This window comes from Eumetopias jubatus, unplaced genomic scaffold, assembly GCF_037043125.1.
Source record: "Eumetopias jubatus isolate StellerSeaLion01/CBP00866 unplaced genomic scaffold, mEumJub1_p1.0 scaffold_1, whole genome shotgun sequence".
NCBI lineage: Eukaryota > Metazoa > Chordata > Mammalia > Carnivora > Otariidae > Eumetopias > Eumetopias jubatus.
In genome coordinates this window covers 165,976,425-166,000,968 of record NW_028274807.1, presented here as the reverse complement: position 1 = coordinate 166,000,968, position 24,544 = coordinate 165,976,425, and the positions used below count along the sequence as shown (strand labels likewise).

The window sequence follows — 24,544 nt, the reverse complement described above, 5'->3', positions numbered from 1 at the left end:
TGCATTCCTAGTTGATTCCAGGTGTAGAAGGTTGGTCGCATCCTCAGGATGAGGATCCTGAACGAATCTTCTCTTCATTCTGAGTAGAAAGGAATAGTGTGGATCATTTGGGCTAGTACCTTCATTTAAGAAAAATGATACAGACTTGGAGCCGGAACAGGACCTATCCGAGATCACAGAGGCAATCAGTGGTTAGATATTTCAGTTACATCTTTGACTCTTTACAATGGAGATTTCAAAGAGCAGTAATGGAAACAAGACCGTTTTTCTGCCTCCCATTATAGTCTAGGTGTAATCTGCCTACTATCAGGGACCCAGACTGTTTCTGTTCCATTGCTCTACCTTCCTTTGGGTGTTGCCTTCATTTCCATGGTTGAAGATGGCTTACTGCTTGGTCTTCATTCCAGCCTGTGGGAAGGGAAGTAGGGAAGGATAGAATACAGCCCTTCCCTTTAAGAACACAACCTGGAAGTTGTACGCGACACCTTCATGTGTATCTCATTGGCCATAATGTCACATGGCCACACCTAGCTGCAAGGGAATCTGGGAAATGTTGTCTTTATTTTAGGCGGCCGTGGATCCAGTCAAAAATTAGGAGTTTTGTTACCATAGAAAAGGGGAAAATGAATCTTGAAATGGGGCTTGTGGTCTCTGCCACCATGGTAGAGTGGTGACTAGAACCAGGTCCTCCCACCCTGCTTGCTGCCTCCAGCCCTAATCCTCTCCTTCTCTCCCTCCTCAACCCAGATCTGGATGATGCCCTGAAGCACAGATCCCAAGGCTGGCTGGTGTTTTGGTATATTATTTTAGGCTCCACACATAGACTAACTTTCATAGATAACGATATACCATGTATTGTTACATAGAAATTATAACTTCAGCTTCCCGTGGAAATATTTCTGCATTGCTGAAATACCATCATCTCGAATAGTGAATATCTTCACTCTTTTCTTGTGAAACATGACTCCTTCCACATATTTAGAAGTTGGTTGCTTAAAACAGAATTTTTTTCTTCATTTCCTATTTCTCTTAGAATGGTCTAAAGAATAATGCCTCTAAAAAGATGAAGAGGCAAGATATGCCCATGGTGACATCCTTTCTTTGGATTCACATTCTCCTAGCACCTTGTTCCCAGAGATCAGTAACATCTCAGGGGAGGATATACCAGACTATTTGGTGCCTGCTCTGGTGTTCGTACCTAGGAATTCAGGTAGTTTTCTCTCAAAAACCAGAGCTGGTAAAAATACATTGATATTCAAAACACTGATTCTCTAAGGATTGGATGTTTAGTACTGTGCTTTCCAGCCATATGTAATGGGCATATGTGCCCTATACACAGAGGCAAGCCCATCCAGAGGGGAAGTCGGGGAAGACTGGACTAATACAGTGTTTCCCACTCTGGGGTAGTAGGCTATGATGAGTTGCTGCCAAAAAAGTAAAGCAAGCTGGACCTTTGTTTGTTTGGATCTTTGAAGTGAAGGACAGACAGAAGAAACAGGAGTTGAAAACAGGAAGGCATGTCTAGTCAGGTGTGTGGAGTGGAGCACAGCCTGTGTGGTGGAGAGAGCTGACTTCTGATCTCTTATAGTTCTGTGACCTGGAGCAAGCCACTTCTTTCTTTAATCCTCAAGGGTTCTTTTTGTTGTTTTTGTTGTTTTGGGCGGGGGTTGGTTTGTTTTTGTCTGCAAAATGGGGATAGAACCCATTCAAGTGGCATGAATATCAGTTAGAGGTACTATATGACACATCTCTGGCACCCAGTCGTGCTCAATTAACAGCAACCTCTTCTAAGGCCCTGGGTAGCTGGCTCTCAGAAGGTTCAGCCTAAATTAGTGTCAGGACCTTGGATAGCTCTAAGGAATCCTGGTCCTTTGCAAGGGCTGTGGTTAACTATGCACTGTTCTAGAAAACACTGTGGTTGCTGGGAAGGACCCCAGCAATCGTCCATCTGATCTTTTCCACAAGTATGGGAGGTGTTCTTTCTACTGGAAGTCCACAGGATGATTTTAGTGATACATGAACCCCGTAGTAAAGAACATCCAATCATATAATGAGATAATAGTTCTTTTTCATGTTGCTTAAGGCAAAAGGTGCAGTAGGCTGCTTTATCTTTTAGCACCTCCCTGACACTTGCCACTCTTGCTTTTGAACAAATATAAAACACAGCTCGGACTCAGAGCCTCTGGCTAAAATTTAATCACACTTTATTCTCATTGTATTTATTTTTGTATTTACCTTCTATATTTGTGATTAGAGATAATGGTTTTCTGTTTATGGTGGTAATTCAGTTTTTCCATTACATATATTTATTGAACATAAGAGAGAATATTGAATTCTAGAAAATATAAATAGTACAAAGGAATACATGTATATGGCAAAAAAAAAAAAAAGAATTGGGAAAAATGGTAAGAGTGATTGAAGCTTGGATTAGTTCACCCCTGCCTCTTGTAGATGGTAAAATGCCAGGCAAGAGAGGGTATGGAACTTGCCCAAGCCACTTATTTTATTGGATCTTCTGACCCTGTGGTTCTCTGCCCTTGCCCCCACACCACCCTGCTTTCCCAAAGCCTTTTGAACAAGGTTCAATTTTCCAATTTACCCCATTATCCTGGAAAACTTAGGGAAGGGCAGCCTTTCTGCAACCTTTGTCATGTTCCCAATGATCAGACAATCTCCCTGCTATGAAATAAATAGCTGTGTCCTGGAAGTAGGGGGAATGCCCCACAATTCCAGTATTGGAATGCAAATGAGCAATTAGAGTCAATTAAAACAGGATACAGTATAATTACCACCAATTGTGCTAACCTTTATATTCAGGAGGACTTGACCTGCTGAAAGGAAATTAAACAATAGTAAAAAAAAAACAAAAAACAAAAACCTCTTCCTTAACCAAGGGATGTGCTTGGTGCAGGAACCTCATTTCAGGGGCCTCAGAGGTCTGACAGATTAGACCCTCCTTCTCCCACACCCACCTCTCTGGGTCTAAGCCATTGCTGGCAGCAGCCGGGAGCAGCCAGACTTGATGGTACCTTGTCAGTGACTTATTGTGCCCATCACCAAACACTGCATAATTTAGCATAATGCCTGAGCCCTGCTTGGCTCATGCAGAGAATCCTGTAGCCTCAGGCATCTTCAGAGTGATGACCTTTGCTGTGGAGTACTTTGTACCTGAACTTTCTTGCCCTCTCCATCTGGACTGATCTGTCATTTGCAGCCAAATCTCTTATTTCCTTACTTAGAAACACTCCTCTTAAAATCAGATTCAGGAGCATCTGGGTGGGGCTCAGTTGGTTAAGCATCTGTTTCTTGATTTCAGCTCAGGTCACCATCTCAGGGTCGTAGGATTCAGCGGGGAGCCTGCTTGCGATTCTTGCTCTCCCTGTCCCTCTGCCTCTCCTCCCGCTTGCTCGCATGCATGCTATGTGCTCTCTCTCTCTCTCTCTCTCTCAAATAGTCTTTTTAAAAAATCAGATTGAATTTTCTGGATCCCGTTTTATGGACCCAGCATTTCATACAGACAAAGCACACAGTGGTGTTCTGAAGCCCTGCAGTCTAACCTCAGGATCCCAATCTCAGCCTGCTTACTTGTTTATCCTTCCACCAAATATTTATTGAGCATGTTTTATGTACCTTATGCTGTCCTGGGTACAGCAGGGAAAGTAAAAGACAAAACTCCCTTCCCTCAAGGAGCTTATGTTTTAGAAATCTGAAGCTTACAAGGCGATAAAGCAGCTGATGGAGAGCCGCTAGAAGTGCTCCAAGGGCGCTGGAGTGATGGGGACGCAGGTGGGGTAGGGAGTCGGGGAGGAGGTGGCACTTAAGCCCCTCAACAATAGGTTGGCGGATGGCATGACTTCTCGGTTAAAAGGGTGGGTCCCGAGGTGAGACTGAGGTACAGTAGTCCCCCCTTATTCATGGTTTCGCTTTTTGCCATTTCAGTTCCTCACTGGAAGCAGGTGATCGTCCTTCTGACGTCAGAAGGCCAATAGTAGCCTGACGCTGTGTCACACGGCTTGCGTCATTCCCCTTATTTCTCATCATGTGGGCATTTTATCATGTCACAGCATCCTTCTTGTGTTGTACAGTACAGTGGGATATTTGGAAGAGAGAGACCACATTCATGTAACTTTTATTGCAGTATATTATAATTATTCTCAGTTATTGTTTTTCGCTTTACTGTGCCTAATTTATAAATTAAACTTTATCATAGGTATGGACATATAGGAAACAAACATAGTATATAGAACATTCTGTATTACCTGTGATTTCAGGCATCCAGTGGGGGTCTTGGAACATAGCCCCTATGCATAAGGGGGGGCTACTGTGCTTCATCAACCCCTCTGGGCCTCGGCTGCCTGACATACAAAGTAGGTGGGACAATGATATTGTACCTGGAAGGCAGGGTCCCTGACTTGGAGGAGTCCTAGCCTTCTGGGGATTCAGACATACCTAGGATGAACACCTAGGACTGGGTGTTACAGATAAAGGGGGGCATGAAAAGACAAGGAGGCCTGAGGGAGGCTGGCGTGCTCCCCAAGGGTGAGGAACCTGGCACAGCAGAGGACAGAGTGGTTGGAGGAAGGATGGAGACTAGTCAAGTCACACAGCAAATCGGGGCAGAGCCAAGATTTGAACGCAGGGTCATCTGACTCAAAGCCCAATTCTTTGCACTATATCCTACAACCTTGAATGTGAGGCTGGGGAGAGCAGGAAGACACATGCTGGATTCATAGTTTTGAAACCCAAGCTGCAGCGTGGATAGTGTGGGGCTGTCACCTGACCGAGAAGAAAGATGACGAAAGGCCTCAGTGATGGGGCTGAAGAGGGGGCATCATGTCAGAATATAGTTGGAGATCAAGTTGGCAGGCCCAGAGGGGTTGATGAAGTCCTGATGTGAGCAGCTGGGGAAAAAGTGTAGGCGGACTCCTGTTTGAACACCTGGAGGACAGCCTGGGAGACAGTATTCTCAGCCCACGTCCACACTGTTGGCTAGTTCTACATCTTCCTTGGCGGACTCAGCTTCTCCCATTCCTGCTTATCCTTGGAGACCCAATTGCAACCCCACTGTCAGAGCCAGAAGGCTGAATCCATCCACAAAGAACCTTCCAGCCCATCTCTCTAGCCTCCTTTTCCTGTTTCATACTACTCCAGTGGGTGTCACGATCCCAGGAATGTCATTCAGACATGCACATTTGGCAGTTCTTTCTTTGAGCACGAAATCTGGGTCTTAACACTCTGGGGACTGGGATTAAGGGCCTGCGGGACATTGTGAATGCATCAAAGAAAAATGGGCTAGAGCAAGGGTACCAGATAGTGGGTTTCTTCCCAGCTGATTATGGAGGCTCCCTAGAGTATTGTGGAGGGTCCTGAGACTTAGCTGCATGCAGGCTTAGCTGCAGAGAGTGTTGTGATTAATTGGTGATGTCTGCCATGAGCACAGGAGGGATGTGGCAATGTGCATGCCGTTTATGTGCAATCTCTTAATGACAAGACCTGTATTGTTTGGACAGTCAATGGCTGTTCTCAGGAAAAATCAGAGATGATGTCCAAGTGTCTGGTATAGCTGAGGGTTAGAAGGGGCTGTTGGGAGAGCTGGGACCAGTGTCAGATACAGGCTGTCCTCGGCATTGCATTTTCAACTTTCATACCGTTCTTCACTCGTGTCCATTACATAATGATGCCCCTAAAACACCTTTTGTTCCATGACTCAAGGCTCTCAAACCTCAGCTCACAAAGGGATTTTTTTCTAGCTAACGCCTGCCAGCCAGTGGTTTCATTTTGGCAGCCTAAGTCATTGCCTGCACAGTGGTCTTTGGGCAGTTCATCTGAATATTTTCTTTCCCTTATGGTTTTATTTTAAAAAGTGTAAAAATGAAGGTGCAGATCTCAGTGGAGGGAGTGTAGTTCTCCTCAATGTAATGTAGAAGCAGAGCACGTATTTAGAACTCTAATCAATGGGATTACTTCAAAACAGTCATTAGCCATTTAATAAGTCAGGACAGTATGGACCTTGAGGAACAGTCTGCTATGTGCGTTGCTGAGGGCACAGTGAGGGCGCATTTGGCCAGGTTATAAGTGACCCCTTAATGATACCCTGGTGGCTCAGTGCACTCAAAACAGACCAGGCGGAGGGACGCCTGGGTGGCTCAGTGGGTCAAGCGTCTGCTTAGGTCATGATCCCAGGGTTCTGGGATCGAGTTCCACATCGGGCTCCTTCCTTGGGTGGGTGGGGTCTGCCTCTCCCTCTGCCTGCTCTGCCTGCCACTCCCCCTGCTTGTGCTCTCTCTCTCTCTCTCTCTGACAAATAAATAAAATCTTAAAAAAAAAAAAACCAGATAGACCAGGCAGAGCATAACCAACAAGTTTAGTCACATCAAGGTGGTCCCACACAGTAAGGATAAAGTCCTATGATTTTCAGTTGTTCTTCTATTTTACCTGGTAACATTCTTTCCCTTAAATTTTATGAGCATTGGGGATTAAGACAGAAATATCATTCAGAACCTGGGCATTCTGAATAATTAATCTGCCATACCACAGAGGCAAAAGTGGAAAGTATGCAATTAAAAGCAATAGATTTTAGTTCCCCTCCTTGACTTTTCATAGATACAAGCTGGTTGGCTGAGGTGTGGAGGTTCATTTTGAAGGAAGGGAATCCAGAATTTATATGAAATTCTGAGAATCCATGATAGATTATGCCTACTAGGCTAAGGGAAGTGGAGGGCATAGCACAGGTACCCCTCTGGGCAAGAACCATCAATCCTATTGATGGGTGGCCTCTAATTTTTTACTGTTAATATCAGCCACTGGCTCTTGTTCTTACATATCTGACTCGTATTCACCTTTTCTGGATTACATAATATATTACAGCAAGAGATTGTTTGAAATGACCGCATGGCGTGTCCATGGAGCCGATGGTTGATCTGGAAGCAGGACGCTGAAGTGGCTGGAGCAGGGCTGTGAGCAGGCTGAGGATGGTGCCAGCGTTGTAGGTTTAAGGATAATGTCTGGATGAAACAGTCCAGTCCTCCAGATGTGAGCAGGACCTGATGACACCACCCTCTGCTGGTTCTTATTTCTTGTGTTTGAGGATTGGGTTTAGATCCCTGCTTTGTCACTTGCCAACCGAATGACTTACATTTGCATTTATGTAAAGTATGGCCTCTTACCTTTTAGTTTACAGGTTAAGTGCAGAGAAATGGTAATTTTTTTTATTATTGTTTTGTTGTGTTCCTGTCCCCTTCAGTCCCTTTAGTGCACATACGAGCATTCTTCAATGAAATAATAGGGCAGTTAACACAAGGATTGCTGTGTGTCATACTGTATTTAATATTTCTTTTTTTAAAGATTTTTTAAAATTTATTTATTTGACAGAGTGAGAGAGCACAAGCAGGGGGAGGAGCAGGCAGAGGGAGAGGGAGAAGCAGGCTCCCCACTGAGCAGGGAACCTGACATATGTCTCCATCCCAGGACCCTGGGAACATGACCTGAGCCAAAGGCAGTCACTTAACCAACTGAGCCACCGAGGTGCCCCCTGTATTTAGTGTTTCTATTTCAGTTTTTCTAAGATGTTAATTTATATGAGAATAAAATAATATGAGGAAAAAAATCCAAGAGGAAATGCTGTATAAATGTAGCTATTTCCTTTTTTTAAGATTTTTATTTATTTATTTGAGAGAGAGAGAGAATAAGAAAGAGCCCGAGTGGAGGTGGAGGACAAGGAGGGGCAGAGGGAGAGGGAGAAGTAGGCTCCCTGCTGAGCAGGGAGCCCACGGGCTCGATCCAAGAACCCTGGGATCATGACGTGAGCCAAAGGCAGATGCTTAACCAACTGAGCCACCCAGGTGCCCTTAAATGTAGCTATTTCTATTGTTACGTGTCAAGTGACTGGCATTTAGCAGGGTTTTATTCTCTTCTTTCCTCTGTCCCCATTTCCCATGTCCTGAACTTCTGCTTATCCTTTATGGGCCAATACCTGGATCGCCTCCTTGGAGAAGCCCTTCCTGAGTGCCCCTGTAATTAGTTACTCTGTGCTCCTCCATCCTATACTCTCATGATTACATAATGCATGGTCTACTTACCTACATGTCTGTCTTTTCTGCCAGTGGGGAAGCCTCTTGAAGCAGAAACTTCCATTCAAGACTCACTCTTATTTGTATATTCCAGAGTCTAGATCAGTGCTTGGTATGTAGGAGTGTTTCGGGTGTGTAACTGAGTGAGTAGGTGGATGAATGAGTAAAGGAATAAATGCACAAACTGAGTGAAGGACTGGACCACTGGTAAAAGAAACCCTGGGTTGAGAAAGGTTTCCACTAGAAGAATTAAGACCAGGGGTCCTTGACTGGGGCAATCTGAGTCTCTGAACCAGTCCAAAAGCTGGACACATATCTGTGTCTGGGCACCTTTGGGGGAAGGGCAGAGAGTATGTAGCTGTCTTCAGATCCTCAGAAGTGTTCATGATTCCTAAATGTTGACAAGTTGCTGATCTAAACAGATAGAACAGGCAGGCCCCACTGAGAGGACATGACCAAATTATTACAGAAGAGGATGTGACAAAGGAGAAAAAAATCAGAGCTGGAGGGGACACTGAGTCCTGCATGGACCTCAGGAGAAGGTGTGGCCCCAAGACAGGAACTCCCAGAGTCTAGAAGGTGCTGCTGTTTCCTTGTAAAAAGTTCTTGTATGAAGAAACCCAGGGGAGATTTTGCTTCTTGCACAGAATCTGTGGGCTGAAAGGGCTGCCCAGGTTCACTGGGTCCAATCACCTGCCTCCAGGTACAGCAAGCTGAAATAATCCCTGGCATACATTGGGTCTTTCTTGTCCCTGACAGCTTCCCTCCCTGACTCCCCTCCTGCACTTTTCTATCCTATCCTTGGCTGTGAAAACTTGATTTTAATTAAGAGTAGTGTCTTTCAAAAATGTGGATAGTGGCCCGTTGGGGAATTGTTTGTTTATTTATTTATTTATTTTAATTTTATTGTTATGTTAATCACCATACATTACATCATTAGTTTTTGATGTAGTGTTCCATGATTCATTGTTTGTGCATAACACCCAGTGCTCCACGCAGAATGTGCCCTCTTTAATACTCATCACCAGACTAACCCATCCCCCCACCCTCCTCCCCTCTAGAACCCTCAGTTTGTTTTTCAGAGTCCATCGTCTCTCATGGTTCATCTCCCCCTCCGACTTACTCCCCTTCATTCTTCCCCTCCTGCTATCTTCTTCTTCTTTTTTTTTTCTTAACATATATTGCATTATTTGTTTCAGAAGTACAGATCTGTGATTCAACAGTCTTGCACAATTCACAGCGCTCACCATAGCACATACCCTCCCCAATGTCTATCACCCAGCCACCCAATCCCTCCCACCCCCCACCACTCCAGCAACACTCAGTTTGTTTCCTGAGATTAAGAATTCCTCATATCATTGAGGTCATATGATACATGTCTTTCTCTGATTGACTTATTTCACTCACCATAACACCCTCCAGTTCCATCCACGTCGCTGCAAATGGCAAGATCTCATTCCTTTTGATGGCTGCGTAATATTCCATTGTGTATATATACCACATCTTCTTTATCCATTCATCTGTCGTTGGGCATCTTGGCTCTTTCCACAGTTTGGCTATTGTGGACATTGCTGCTATAAACATTGGGGTGCACGTACCCCTTCGGATCCCTCCATTTGTATCTTTGGGGTAAATACCCAGTAGTGCAATTGCTAGATTGTATGGTAGCTCTATTTTCAACTGTTTGAGGAACCTCCATACTGTTTTCCAGAGTGGTTGCACCAGCTTGCATTCCCACCAACAGTGTAGGAGGGTTCCCCTTTCTCCGCATCCCCGCCAACATCTGTCGTTTCCTGACTTGTTAATTTTAGCCATTCTGACTGGTGTGAGGCAGTATCTCATTGAGGTTTTGATTTGGATTTCCCTGATGCCGAGCGATGTTGAGCACTTTTTCATGTGCCTGTTGGCCATTTGGATGTCTTCTTTGGAAAAATGTCTGTTCATGTCTTCTGCCCATTTCTTGATTGGATTATTTGTTCTTTGGGTGTTGAGTTTGATAAGTTTTTTATAGATTTTGGATACTAGCCCTTTATCTGATATGTCATTTGCAAATATTTTCTCCCATTCTGTCATTTGTCTTTTGGTTTTGTGGACTGTTTCTTTTGCTGTGCAAAAGCTTTTTATCTTGATGAAATCCCAATAGTTCATTTTTGCCCTGGCTTCCCTTGCCTTTGGCGATGTTTCTAGGAAGAAGTTGCTGCGGCTGAGGTCGAAGAGGTTGCTGCCTGTGTTCTCCTTTAGGATTTTGATGGACTCCTGTCTCACGTTTAGGTCTTTCAACCATTTGGAGTCTATTTTTGTGTGTGGTGTAAGGAAATGGTCCCCCATTGGTGAATTGTGACCTGAACTTAGAGGGTCATGACCAGCTTTTAAAAAAAAAAAAATAGAAGATGATAGAAAATATCGAGTGCATCACACACGGAAGAGTGAGTGTTTTGTGAAACATCCTGTTTCAGCTCGATGTGTATGGGATTTTGATATCCTGTGTATTTCCTTCTGTGGGGTGTAGTCACAAATGACTGAATGAGGGGTCAGTGGTGAGAGATGAGGTGGGAGAAGAAACTGTGTCAGGGGTTCATGATTTGCTGCACTGGGAAGTCCTTTGCTCCAGACCAGAAGTTAGGAGCCTGCCACATGGCCCCCCACTGTCACCCCTTCTTGATTCTTTCCTCTCCTCCCCTGGGCAGGTTGTGTACGTCACTGCAACATTTCCATATATCATGCTTCTGATCCTCCTGATCCGAGGGGTCACGTTGCCCGGGGCCTCCGAAGGCATCAAGTTCTACTTGTACCCCGACCTCTCCCGGCTCTCTGACCCACAGGTAAGAGCTGCTTGCTCGATGCCCAGTTGCCTGTCACCCCTTGGAAGACCTCCGTGGGCCTCTGCTGCTAACCAGGGGGGGCTCAACAGCTGGCTGAGCACATGGAAACCCGTGGACCCCTTCTCGCAGTAGTAATTTTCAGTGATAATTAACATTAACAAAAAACGAATCTGTGACATGGTAATAATATATGTGCTTGTTTATCAATACATCAAATAGCAAGATCCAAGGTCTGATAATTTTCACGGTTTCAGAGTCGTGATGAACACATGACGTTTGGGAGATATCGATCCTGTGATTTGGAACTAGCTGGGATTTCTACTGCTAACAATACTATAGTTTGTTGTCTGCATTCGTAATTGAAGAAGTGCTAAATTTCAGAGGGAAGTGAAAGTAAAAATACACTTTTGTATTTTTGTATTAATGGATGAGGAGACATCCATTTTTTTCTTTTGATTGAAGTGGAGTTGATATATAATGTTACATTAGTTTCAGGTGTACCACATAGTGATTCAGCATTTTTATATGTTACGAGGTGATCACCATGATAAACCTAGCCACCGTGTGTCACCATACAAAGTTGTTATATATTATTAACTATATTCCATATAGTGTACCTTGTATCCCTGTGACTTACTTATTTTATAACTGGAAGTTTGTACCTCTTAATCCCCTTCCCCTCTTTCGCCTACCCCTCCAGCAACCACCACATTGTTCTCTGTATTTAGGAGTCTGGTTCTATTTTGTTTTGTTCATTTTTTTTTTTTTTTTTTTTTTTTTTTTAGATCCCACATATAAGCAAAATACAGTATTTGTCTTTCTCTGACTAATTTCCTTTAGCATAATACCTCAGGTCCATCAGTGTTGTCACAAATGGCAAGATTTCATTCTTTTTTATGACTGAATAATATTCCATTGTGCCTATACACCATATCTTCTTTATCCATTCACCTATCCATGGACACTTGGGCTGCCTCCATGATTTGGCTATTGTAAATAATGCCATGATGAACATAGAAGCAAGCACCCACATTTCTACTAAAACAAACATAGATGGATCATGCGTTAGAATGTAGAATCTGCATTCATAGAAGATGAGCCTGTAAGAAATTCCAAGTGTGCTGTCTATGTCTTCCAGCCAACCCTGTTAGGAGAACTTGGATGGAAAGGTTTATGGAGGGTGAGTTACTGCAGCTCAGCTGTATCTCATTACACTGATTAAGGTCCATGGTGGAGTGGCAATGTGTACTCATTTCTGTCTCAGTTTGCTGTGCTGTGAGGGGCCCCGAGGCTCAAGGCACCACCAGGCACCTGAGGCGGCATCCTGAATTGCAAGCAGAATCCCTAGGAAGAAGGAAATGAGCTCCTGACTGTTGGCCTCACCAACTCCAACCTACGACGGCAAAGGCTCAGTTGGAGAATCAGTTTTGGAAAAACTATTTCCAGAGTCACTGGTCTGTGCATTTTTGTTAGATCCACAAATTCTTGACCCAGGACAGATTTCTTGTTCTTTCCTCTACTCACGGGTTTTCTTTATCCTGGTCCTCAAGGTCAGTCAAGAGATTCTGAGCATCACCTGCAGATTCTAATCCTAACGATCATTGGAACACCTTGGAACATGTTAAAAGTACAATTTCAGGGAGTATGGGATGGCACCTGCACATCTGTATTATTAGAAAGCTGCAGAGGATATTCTGATCATCAGAAAAGTTTGGGAAAACTCAGCCAACACCTACGACCATAGAGCCCTATCTACACGTGTATACACGTGCACCACAAACTCACCCCCACACACAGAGCAGAGGTGAAGCCAGACAGTCCACCATTCACACTGCCTGCCCTCGTCATCCCAGTCTCCTGCCATCTCTGCCCTCTTAGGCCTTTGCTTCCAGGTCAGCACTTACCTGCAAGGCTATGCTGTGGAATGGCCACTTGGAGTCATGGCCAGCACATTGGGCCAACAGTCCGGACCTGGCCTTCCTCTGGCTCTGCTGCTGATCCTGAGTGACCTTGGACAATTTCCTTCTTTCTTCCTCTTTCTGGGCCTCAGTTTTCCCACTAATGACATGAAAAGGTTGAATTCAGTCAGCAGTTTCAAACTAGATTCAGAGAATCCTGCATTTTCTGTGAACATGGGTTGACAAACTGACTGCAGACCAGATTCCACCCTCTGCCCTTTTTTTTTTTTTTAAGATTTTATTTGTTTATTTGACAGAGAGAGACACAGCGAGAGAGGGAACACAAGCAGGGGGAGCAGGAGAGGGAGAAGCAGGCTTCCTGCGGAGCAGGGAGCCCGATATGGGGCTCGATCCCAGGACCCTAGGATCACGGCCCGAGCCGAAGGCAGACGCTTAACGACTGAGCCACCCAGGCGCCCTTTTTTTAATAAATAAAGTCTTATTGGAACACAGCCATGTTACTTATTTTTTCACATATTGTTTGTAGCTGCCCAGAGGCATAACTCAGAGACAATGTGGAGTAGCTGAGACAGAAACCGTATGACCCCTTGTGTCGAGGGTGCCAAGACCCCACACACACTGAGTGATTCACTAGAAGGACTCAAAGGACTCAGAACAGTTGCACTCTTGAATATGGTTTATTTCCATCATCAGAGTCTGGAGGAATCCAAGCATAGGCTTCCCATGGCATTCTGCCAAGAGGAGACACACAGAACATATTCCTTCTTGCAGCATCGAAATTCAGCAGGATGTGGGCAGTATTTCTGCCCAGAGGAGATTGCTCAGGACTCGGGTTTTTAATGGGGAAGATTGATTGATGGATGGATGGGTGGATGGATGGATGGGTTTTTAAAGATTTTATTTATTTATTTGTCAGAGAGAGCACAAACAGGGGGAGCGGCAGGCAGAGCAGGCAGAGGGAGAAGCAGGCTCCCCACTGAGCAAAGAGGCCAATGTGGGACTCAATCCCAGGACCCTGGGATCATGACCTGAGCTGAAGTTAGACGCTTAACTGACTGAGCCACCCAGGTGTCCCAATGGGGAAGTTTCATTAAGTGCACAGATACTTTCTGGCCATGTGGTTGATCACACAGTCCCCAGAATTCCCGACCTTCAGAAGGAAAGCAGGTGCTCACTGTAAGTTGCATTGCTTGTACAAGCAGTCCAGGCAGGTTGGCCAGCAGAATTCAGTGCCCCAGACATCCAAAACGACTGTGTGACTTAGTACCAGGGGGAACATCTTAGCTAAGTTCCCAGACACCAGTCAAGAGCCATTCTTGCCAGCAGGCCCTTTTGGACAGCAACATCATGCTGACTGTGGTAACTCTTTCCTGTACACCTGCAAAACCTATAATATTTACTATTTGGTCTTTTCTAGAAAAAGCTACTAACCTTGAGCTGCAGAACCCTCAGATGTCTGTAAGGGGAGAGTTGATGGCCTTTGACCTCCACCTGACCCCCCCACTCCATCCATGTTGCTCTCTACCTCTGCTCCCACCAGCCTGGTCCAGACACCAAGATCTCCCACTTGACAAAATCCTCCTAACTGGTCTTCCAGAAAAGTCTCTTGGCCCCTGTAGGCCACTCTCATGCAGCAGCAGAGTGACCTTTTCGAAATATAAATCTGACAGACACCTCTTTGCTTAAATCGTTTCTGGGATTCCCTGTGGTCTTTCGAATAAGATCCAAATGGAAGGGCCTCCAAGGACTTCCTTGAACTGCCTCCTTGATGCATTCCACCCCCCCACCCCGCCGTTCCCCCTCTCTCAGTTCATTCCAGAGACTGGCCTTCTTTCTGCCTTGGGACCTTTGCACATGCTGTTTTTCTGTGGAGGACGCTCCCTTTCTTCCCCAGATCCCCCTTCCCCATATTGCCCCACATCTACTCATACTTTAAGACTCAGTTTAAACATCACGTTTTCAGGCAAGTCTTTCCCAGCTGCCAACCATGCAGCCCCAAGGATTTCATACCTATTTTCCAAAGCACTTATCATATTCGCAATGAAATATTTATGTACATACATATATGTCTGTATTAAATGTATGATTCACTTAATGCCTATGCATTTGCTTAGCAGGTATTTACTAAGTGCCTACTCTGTGTCAGAGATTATTTTAGGTGTCAGGGATATAGTAGTAGGCAGTGGACAAAACAATGACACCTTCCCTATGACGTTTACATGCTAGTCAAGGAAGAAGGCAGAAAACAGAAGTAAAAATAAAATATTCAGTCCATTAAATGGTGCCAAGACCCATGGAGACCAAGTACAGAGTGGCGAGGGGAGGGCTTGAGAGAGGGCTGAAGTTTCCAGCATGGTGGTGTCCAGGAAGGGCCTCCCAGAGAAGACAGCTTGGAAGCAAGGGCTTTATCTGCCTTGTCCACCACTGTGTCTCTAGTCCCTAGTTAGCTCAGTGCCTGGTACATAATAGGTGCTCAGTAAATGTTTTCTGAATGACTCCAAAGCCAAAGCTATTTTGATTTTTGAAGAAAGGTTCTATTGCTTTAGCTAAAATTCTAAAAACCTCCAGCTCACCAGATCTGAGAGTTATGCTTTTTGATCCTCCATCAGTGATGGCAAGGAAATGTGTATGTTTGTGTGTGTATGCCCCCAAAAGCAACAGTGAGAGTTAACTGTCTGGGGCAGAGGTAAGGATAGTGACTGCAAGATGGAAGGGTAAACAAAACTCCATGTAGCTAGTGTTTTCTGGAAGCTGAGGTATATTGCAGGAAGGGCCCAACACAACTGAAAAAGGAGGCGGGAGAGCCCGGAGCCTGCTTTCTGTCTGCTCCAGGGGGCTGAAAGGTTGGTGGTGGGGTGTACAGGAAACCTGACTCTGTGGAGGAGTCTTGACAACTCTTCAGACTTTGGAGGCTAGCACATCACACAGGTTTATCTCATTGTGCAGAGGGAAGGCAGCCTGTGAGTGGGTCGATAGAATCACAGATCCAGATCAGAGAGGCTGAGCTACTTGCCTGTGGCCACATAGCAGCTCAATGGCCCAACTAGGATTTAGAGCCCAGGGTTCCTGGGTTTTGGGCAAGAGAATACTAAATGAAGGAAGGTGAGGTCTGAAGAAGAAAACAACAGATCCACATGCCCCCCAAGCATTACCATTTGTGCACACCCGAGGTTCATCATCAGGAAGGCCCCGGTTTCAATTCCTGCTCTCCCGTTACTGGTTATTGGTAGTGTGGCCTCTAGCCAGGGTCCTCCCTCTCTGGGGCCAAGTCCCCTCTTTCCTAGAATGAGGGCTCCAGGTTGTAGTTCCTACCCCGTCAGATGACTATGAAGGTGAAATACAATGACCCAGTCAGTGGAAGAATGTTTTTTTCTTTTTATAGATATGTATTTATTTTTTCATGTGCGTTAGAAAAAAAAAAAACCTGGGACATCAGTCAACCACATTAAAATCATGACTTCATAGTTATTATTGCTAGAGTGTATCTATGTACACTCACTCATACACACACAAACACATACCTGTATGTGATAAGGAACAAGGTTAATTTATAAGCAGCTATTCAATAAATACTAGAATGAACATGGACTTGGCAAAAATAGTACCGGAGGAAGATGGCGGGCTGAAGTTTGGGACAGAGCCAGGGCTGGAGAATCATCCTGCAGTAGTGTTAGGACTTTAGGTAGCCACATGGTCCTGCTCAAAACAACTGAGGCATGGTTCTCAAAATTAGAGAAAGTAGGTCAGGAGAGCTATCGGCTGGAAATATTTAATCAGGAGATCAGAAAAAGGCTCAGTCTCTTGGTAGTTTTCTCCTTTTATCAAGTCCAGAAGTGTTTATTTTTCTGAGTAATGATCCTGACTCAGTTTCCCATTTGCACCTCCGACTGCACCAGGAAGAAAAGTTCCCAGAAAGACCTGGTGGTTTGGGTTGTCGAAGGGTATGAACACCCTTGTTTCTTGGGGATGATCTTGAAGTTGCAGTGTTCAGGCTTCCTGCAGCTACCAGGGACTAAAGGGCTGATGCTGGAGCTACGAAAATGCCTCTTGTGGGTAAACAAATGGAAAGGAGAGGGGATGGAGGAGGTGAGCCCCAGAGACGGGGGCTGGTCAGAGGGGCGGCTGCCGGACACGTTCAGGTCTCTGGCCTCAGAGCCCCATTCGTTCCCTGAACTGCTCTAGCCATTCCCAGAAGGATGGGGGTGCTCTTAGGTGGACTGAGGGCTAGCAGGGGTGAAATGAGCACTTCCTGGGAGTCCTCCCTAGGCTGCCAGCTCCATGAGGACAGGGATTACAACATGGATCCTGTGTACCACTCACCTGTTGCCAGATCCCAGCAAAGCTGTTCCTTAGTGAATCTCACTGATACTTACTGCATGTCTACCTATGCTACATATTCAGTATATAGAATGAATAAGAGCCCCCCCCCCACCCTTGTCCCCAAGGAGCCCACAGTCTGGTGGAAGAGGGTAGAGCCTCACTGGTCCTTGACTGGGTGGGTTTCCCTCCCTATAAGAAGGAAGGAGGTTGGAGGAGAACAGAGCTTCCCATCCTTCCTTTGGTCTGTTGAGAAGAACATGCACCTTGTTCTTGGTGATGGTCCTCGTGTCAAAGCATGGGAATAAGTCATGCCTTTTACACACTGAGGCAGACCTAGAGTAGCTGCATCCATGCCGCCAGTTTCCCTCTTTTGCTTCCCAGGGTTTTACGTGGGTAGGGGCTTCACGGGAGGGCTGATGGCTGATGCCCCGGGCACTAGATGGAACCCCCACTTGCCTTCTCTATCCTGCAGCTGGAAGGGCCAGCCCTGTCCCAGCGCTCCAGTAATAGCTGTGGGGCTTGCAGGTTATCATCAGAGCTTTACTTCTCTGGGAACACGTTTGGGGCTTCGTGAAGTTCTGGTGCCCGTGCAGGTCAGCCGGGTAGGACAGGCAGTGACCCACAGAAGGAAAACAACACTTGGGGTGCCTTCTGCCCCATAGGACACTCTTGCTCCCTGCAGCCCACATCCTGACCAGAGTGACAAGGAGGTAGGGCCTTTCCGTGATCCAGGATCTGCATGAATTCCAGCCCTGGCCTCCAGCTCCCATCCCTGCTGCTTACAAGGGGTTCAAGAAATGCCTGTTTGCGGTGTCATTTACATTTCTAAAGGAACACAGGTTTCCTGACTGGTGCAGTGCTTGGGACCTCAGCTCCCTGGGGCCTTAGACAAGGGAAAAATCCTTTTAAGGGGTGCCCCTGGTCCCTCTGGGCTTGTGTGGTATTCTGCATGAAGACTGATGGAGTGTTGATCTGGACAGGCAGATGCCTTCACAGTGGCCCCCTCCTTCTGTCTCCCCAAGCCATTGAGCAAGAGAATTCCAGAAAGCATGTAAAGAGAGCTCTGCTGTGTGGAGCCTGGGAGCCAAGAACACCTTCCTCATGGAATAACTATGAGGTCTAGAGAGAGAGTCATGGAAGTTGTTTTAAGGTCTCAAGGGCTGTGCACCCTACTGTTGTAGTCTCTGTGAGAGCTTCCTGACCACCTTGTTTTAAATCACACTCTCCTTCACTCCCACCCCGCACGTCCTGTCCACCCCCCACCTTTGGTTTTTGCCATGACACCTGCCAACATCTAAGACACCTTTCATTTTTTGTCGCCATCCTCCCCTCACTAGAATGTTAGCGCCAGGACGGCAGAGGATGAATCTGTTATGTTCACTATTAGCTCTCCCACCCCTGGAAACAGTGCCTGTCAACATTAAGAGCTCAGTCGATATTTTTTGGAAGGAAGGAAGGATGGAAGGAAAGAATTGAAGGAAGGAAGGAATTGAAGGCAGGCAGGCAGGAAGGATGGACAGTTTCAGGAGAAGCCTATGTGACTCTCTGTTATAGTGACCTAGCTTGTCATGGGTAAGCTCTCCAGAGACAGGATTTGTAGTGCACTGGAATCTGGTTTCTAGGAAAGGAAATTGGAGTCACTCTATTGCCATTGACCAGCTTGGTGTCCTTTAGGCTGTCCCTTTACCTTTTGGGACTCGGGGTTCTCACCTGTCCGTTGGGGTAAGAATACCCACCATACAGGGTTGCTGTAAAGTAAGTGTGCACATGATTGCAAAAGCACTTCTAGTTCTCATTTTTGGTACCCAGCCCAGGGTCTGGCATGCAGTAGGGCTCTGGGGACACCAGCAGTGTTCTTCATTTGCCTCTATGTCACTGGCTCTGGACAGGATGAGTCGTAGCCCCACAGCCCAAGGGGGAGGCTTTGAACTTGGAACCGAGTGCCTTTATTGTGAACCCAGTAAATTAAGTTTCTCGTCAAGAACTTGAAGCGACCCAGCAGCTTGCCTTCTTTGTCCTCTGGCAATTTGCTTTCCGTGGTCTCATAACTTTCTAAACATCTATTTGTCTTCACTGTCAGCCCTGTGTTCTCTCTGAAGTGTGGAGTGCTCACACTCCTTTTTTTTCCCTCAAATTTTTATTTTTTCTCTTTTCAGTCTTTGGGGAATGGAGGGGCTCTTGCAGGAAATCACATTTTCCTTGCCCCAGATTCCTGCCACTCTCACTTTTCATTGTGTTTCAAGTGTGTGTTTTCAGGGCAAGAACAGAAAGGCCTGTCACAGATCCAAATCGCGGGGTCTGCTTTCCCAGGGTGTGCACACGTCCCCCAAGTCAGTCTCTTCTATGGAGGGAACTGGAGTCTGCAGCTAAGGTGTCCAAGTTCTGGAGGTGGGGCAAAAGGATATCTAAACAGGGAGAGCATCGCAGAACACTAGAAATCTATTCCACCTGCCCACCCCACGAGGACAAATCAAGGAAAACAAGACCCTCATTTAAAACCTTACCTGATGAACCTTATGGATGTGCCCATGGAATTGCTGCCACCTGGTGGCAGTGTACTCTGGTTCCAAATGATCCAAGGAAAAATGGATGGGCCTCTTGGCTGCTGGACTTTGAAACCAAAATGTAAATAACGACACTGACATACAGATGTTGGATACGTTTTGAAAATATTGCAAACCTCACTGAACATGAGAGCTATTTCCTGAGACTGAAAATCAATCAAGGTTTCCTTTTGGTATATTTGATTCTGGGCTAGGGTCACTGTTCTACCAGCATTCATTTGTTGTCTCCTAAGTACCAGGCAGTGGGGATACAGAATCAGATGACATAATTCTTGTCTTCAAAAAGATGACAGTCTTTTGGGAGACACACATAATTAAGTCAGCGATAACAGTGGTGAAGGGAGTTACTGGGGTTGGAATTCACCTGACACAGGTGTGCTCCTTCCAGTCACCAGGTGAACTCAAGAATTAGAGACACATTGCTGATCTAACCCACACACTGAAAGAAAGATAGTGAGTATTTCCTCTTTTCTTGACTGCTTGAAATTCCTTAAGAGTTGCTAGTTGTGGAATCAGAATTCTGATATACTCCACGGAGATTCTGTGCATCGTTGGGGCTCCTCATTAAATTAAAAGCTCCACAGGTTTACTCAAGAGGAGGTTTTGTGAATTTTAATTCTGAGCTGTTTCAGCAGCCCCTTATTAATCTATAGTCTCAGTGGTTGAAGAACTGCTTAGGTACACATAAGAGTAGTGATACTAGTTACTGTTTCTTGAAGGCTGATTCTCTGACAGGTACTGTGCTTCACAAACTTGTCATTTAATTCATCCTATTCACTGAATCAGCAAATACTTACTGAAAATTATTTTCTAGACCCAGGTACTAAGTCCTATATATAAGTACCTTAAATTCTTTTTTCTTAAAATTTTTTATTGTTATGTTAATCACCATACATTACATCATTAGTTTTTGATGTAGTGTTCCATGATTCATTGTTTGTGCATAACACCCAGTGCTCCATGCAGAACGTGCCCTCTTGAATACCCATCACCAGGCTAACCCATCCCCCCACCCTCCTCCCCTCTGGAACCCTCAGTTTGTTTTTCAGAGTCCATCGTCTCTCATGGTTCGTCTCCCCCTCCGATTTACCCCCCCTTCATTTTTCTCCTCCTGCTATCTTCTTCTTTTTTTTTTTCTTAACATATATTGCATTATTTGTTTCAGAGGTACAGATCTGTGATTCAACAGTCTTGCACAATTCACAGCGCTCACCATAGCACATACCTTCCCCAATGTCTATCACACAGCCACCCCATCCCTCCCACCCCCCACCGCTCCAGCAACCCTCAATTTGTTTCCTGAGATTAAGGAGATTAATTCCTGAGAATTCTTCATATCAGTGAGGTCATATGATATATATCTTTCTCTGATTGACTCATTTCACTCAGCATAACATTCTCTAGTTCCATCCACATCGTTGCAAATGGCAAGATCTCATTCCTTTTGATGGCTGCATAATATTCCATTGTGTATATATACCACATCTTCTTTATCCATTCATCTGTCGATGGACATCTTGGCTCTTTCCACAGTTTGGCTCTTGTGGACGTTGCTGCTATAAACATTGGAGGGCATGTACCCCTTCGGATCCCTACATTTGTATCTTTGTGGTAAATACCCAGTACCTTAAATTCTTATGACCTGTAAGATAGGACCTAAGGTCCTATTGCCCTAAGAAAAGTTCTCTCTTAAGGTCATGAGAGTTTTAAAACCTTTGTCCTAAAGGTTTTTCATATGGGGGACTGAGGTTCCAAGAAGTTAAAGCACTTGCCTTCCAGTAGCAGAGATAGCACTTGAACCCAGGTGACTCTGACTTCGTCATGTAATGGATGCAATCCTGAAACCCTTTGTCTTATCTGATTTTTCTGGCCTTGCTCTTACTCTGCAGCCCTGGGCTGCCAATCCTGCCTCAGGCATCTTTGAGCATCCCAGACCTACATGACTCCTTTGCAAGAATCCTAGTATCTAGCATCAGGTGGGTTTAGTGCCCATCCAGTGCAGGAATCCCCTCTGTAGTAACCTGATCAGTTTCTGATTCTGGATGGGCTCACCCTGGACGTTTATAGCTCAGCCATCAGCCACAGCCTCACAGGGGACCTCCACATGCACATCTGGGTGTGCAGATCCCCCTTGCTAGTGCCCCACACTATAGATTATAACTATTTCAGCTGTCCCGCAGTCTGGCCCTGCCTCCTTGGCCTGGTGAGACTGTGCATTCTACTCGGACTCTAGCCCTCTGTGCTGTGGTCAAGAAATTGTCCCCAGGTGGAATGCTGGGCAAAACCCCCTGGGAAGTTCCCATCTCTTAGGAATAGTAGTCTTGCCCTGCATGTTATTCAATGCCTGAAACAGTTGCCTCCTCTATTTTGTCTGCTTTGATGGTTGCTTATGGAGGAGGGCTAGTCTGATACCAGTCACTCAGTCATGACCAGAAGCAGAGGTCTGACTCTCCTGCTTACAGCACCCCCATCAGCTTCCCCTTGCACTAGGATTAACATCCAGACTACTCACCATGGACCTTGTTGGCCTTGTTCCATCTCCCACAGGGCATTGGGCATTCTAGGCTCTTTCCTACCATAGACCCTGCCTGTCTGGATCACTGTTCTCTCATGGCCTGCTCCTTCTTGCCCTGCAAATCTGAGCTCCAAAGTCAGGTCACCTCTGGCCCCTAGAGCTCAAACACCCCCACTAAACCCCATGACTTTCACCAAACCCCTGTTTTCTTTTATTCACAGGGCTGATGGCTGTCTGAAGCAGTCTCATGTGTTGGTTGATGTGTTCACTGTTAGCCTCCCCCTGTTAGAATGTAGCTCCATGTAAGCAAAGAACTTTGTGCACCGTGGATTCCCCAGCACCTGTCACACAGCCTGGCACATGTTAGACCCCCAGTCAATACTAGATGGGTGGGTGGGTGGATGCCATATAGTGGCTCAGATAAAGGACTGCACACAGTCAGGAGAACAAAATTATTTCCAATTATACATCCTTTGGCCACTTTATGAAACATATAGCCTTTGTTTGGATCCTTGAAGGATGGGGAAGAGAAGGCTGTTTGGAGATAAGTGAAGATCAGAAGGAGGAAAGTCTACATATATGAAGGGAATGGTCAATAACTCAGTGTGCCAAAGGACAGGTTTTGTTGCAGGGAATCATAAGAAATAAGATTGAGACAGCAGACTGAGGCCCCTCACTGGGAACTTTGAGTGCCAAGCCCGAAGAGTTTAGGACTTCATTCGCCGGCCAGGAGGGAGCTGTTGAAAGTTTCTGGGCAAGAGGTTGATTGGCATGTACAGAGCTGTCACTTCAGAAGATTGCTTAGACAGGAGGGGCTCAGTAGACGTTGGCAGCAGAGTTTTAGAGTCAGACAGAGCTGCATTTGAATGCCTGCCTCTCACTCACCTCGTTGTGTGACCTTAAGCAGGCACACACCCTCTCTGGGCCTCAGTTTCCTCTCTTGTAAGCCTCAACATCCAATCTTTTACTCATCTACCCCCTTTGTAGACATGGTAAGATTCAATGAATTGGCACCATGTGAACTTCTCTAGGGTCATAAAAAGAGAAAGAAAATAGAGTGAGTTTGGAGGTGAGGAAAGAAGTGGATGCATGTGTCAAATGACCTTGATTTTGGAGGGGGAGGACAGAGTAAAGCAAGAAGGAAGTCTGCCAAGGACAGTGGGGGCTTTGCAGCATCATAGGGGACCCAAAAAATGGCCCTCCAATTGTGACATCATGGATTTATGGGCAGATGTGGTTGGAGTTAGTGCCATTGTTTGAATTCTTCTGGGTACTTCCAGAAGCCCAAGAGGTGCTGCAGAGGAAAGAGACATGGGGCTCATTTTAAAGAGATGTCAGCAAACCCTGAAGATGCACCTGCTGTCTGCTAGGTCTGACCATGTACTGGGAGCATGAGGGATGAATTGGGCAGTGCTGTTGTTCTTGAGGATTTTACATTCTCATAGGGAGAGAGAGATGTCACCAGGAATGGCCACAGTGGGGACCAGAGGGGGCAGTGGATGGTCATGACCCCAGCTGTACCGGCACAGGAGAGAAGTGACCATGAGCCTATCTCCAGGGATTCTTAGGCTGTTTTTTGTTTTGTTTTGTTTAGAATTCCAGCCTCATGTTTATTCATCCAGCAAGTATTGAGCACCTACTGCATACCAGGCATTGTGCTGGCTAGGCCTTTGCTTTTTAAATGAATCAGCAGAAATGTGCAAGGTATCTACTCCTGCTGGACATTTGCTGGGCTCTGTGGGAGTGGGGTGGAGTATGTGGATGAGTGGTGTTTTCTAGGACAGGGGTTTTTAATTGGGGAGGGCTTTTGGGCCCCCACCCCACAACTGGACATAAAATTTTCTGTGCTAAACATGTTCTTTCTTAATTAATAAACTTTCTAAAAGCAGTTTTAGCTTTACAAAAAAATTAAGCAGATACTACAGAGAATTCCCATATACCTCCTCACCCCTGTTCTGGTTTCCCCTGTTATTTAACTCTTATATTAGTGTGGTGCATTTGTTACAATTGATGAGACAATCTTGAGACATTGTTATTAACCATAGTTTATATGCAGGTTCATTCTTTGTGTTGTTCACTCTGTGGGCTTTGAAAAGTGCATAATGTATCTACCATTACAGTATCATACAGAATAGCTTCAGCGCCCTAAACATCCCCTGTGCTCCACCTTCTTCCTTCCTTCCCTGAACCTCTGGCAACCACTGATCTTTTTACTGTCTCCATAGTTTTGCCTTTTCCAGAATGTCGTACAACATGTAGCCTTTTCAGATTGGCCTCTTTCACCTAGTAATAAGCATTTTAGGTTTATGCATATCTTTTTGTAGCTTGACAGCTC

General features: G+C 45.5%; 1 protein-coding gene across 1 annotated transcript in view; it reads left to right on the top strand.

Moving 5' to 3' along the window:
- SLC6A11 (solute carrier family 6 member 11) overlaps positions 1 to 24,544 on the top strand; it is a 132,765-nt gene that overhangs the window by 50,951 nt on the left and 57,270 nt on the right. Inside the window, exon 6 of the mRNA XM_028101756.2 lies at positions 10,757 to 10,891. Within this exon, the coding sequence (XP_027957557.1) occupies positions 10,757 to 10,891 (135 nt within the window). The remainder of the gene's footprint in view (positions 1 to 10,756; positions 10,892 to 24,544) is intronic.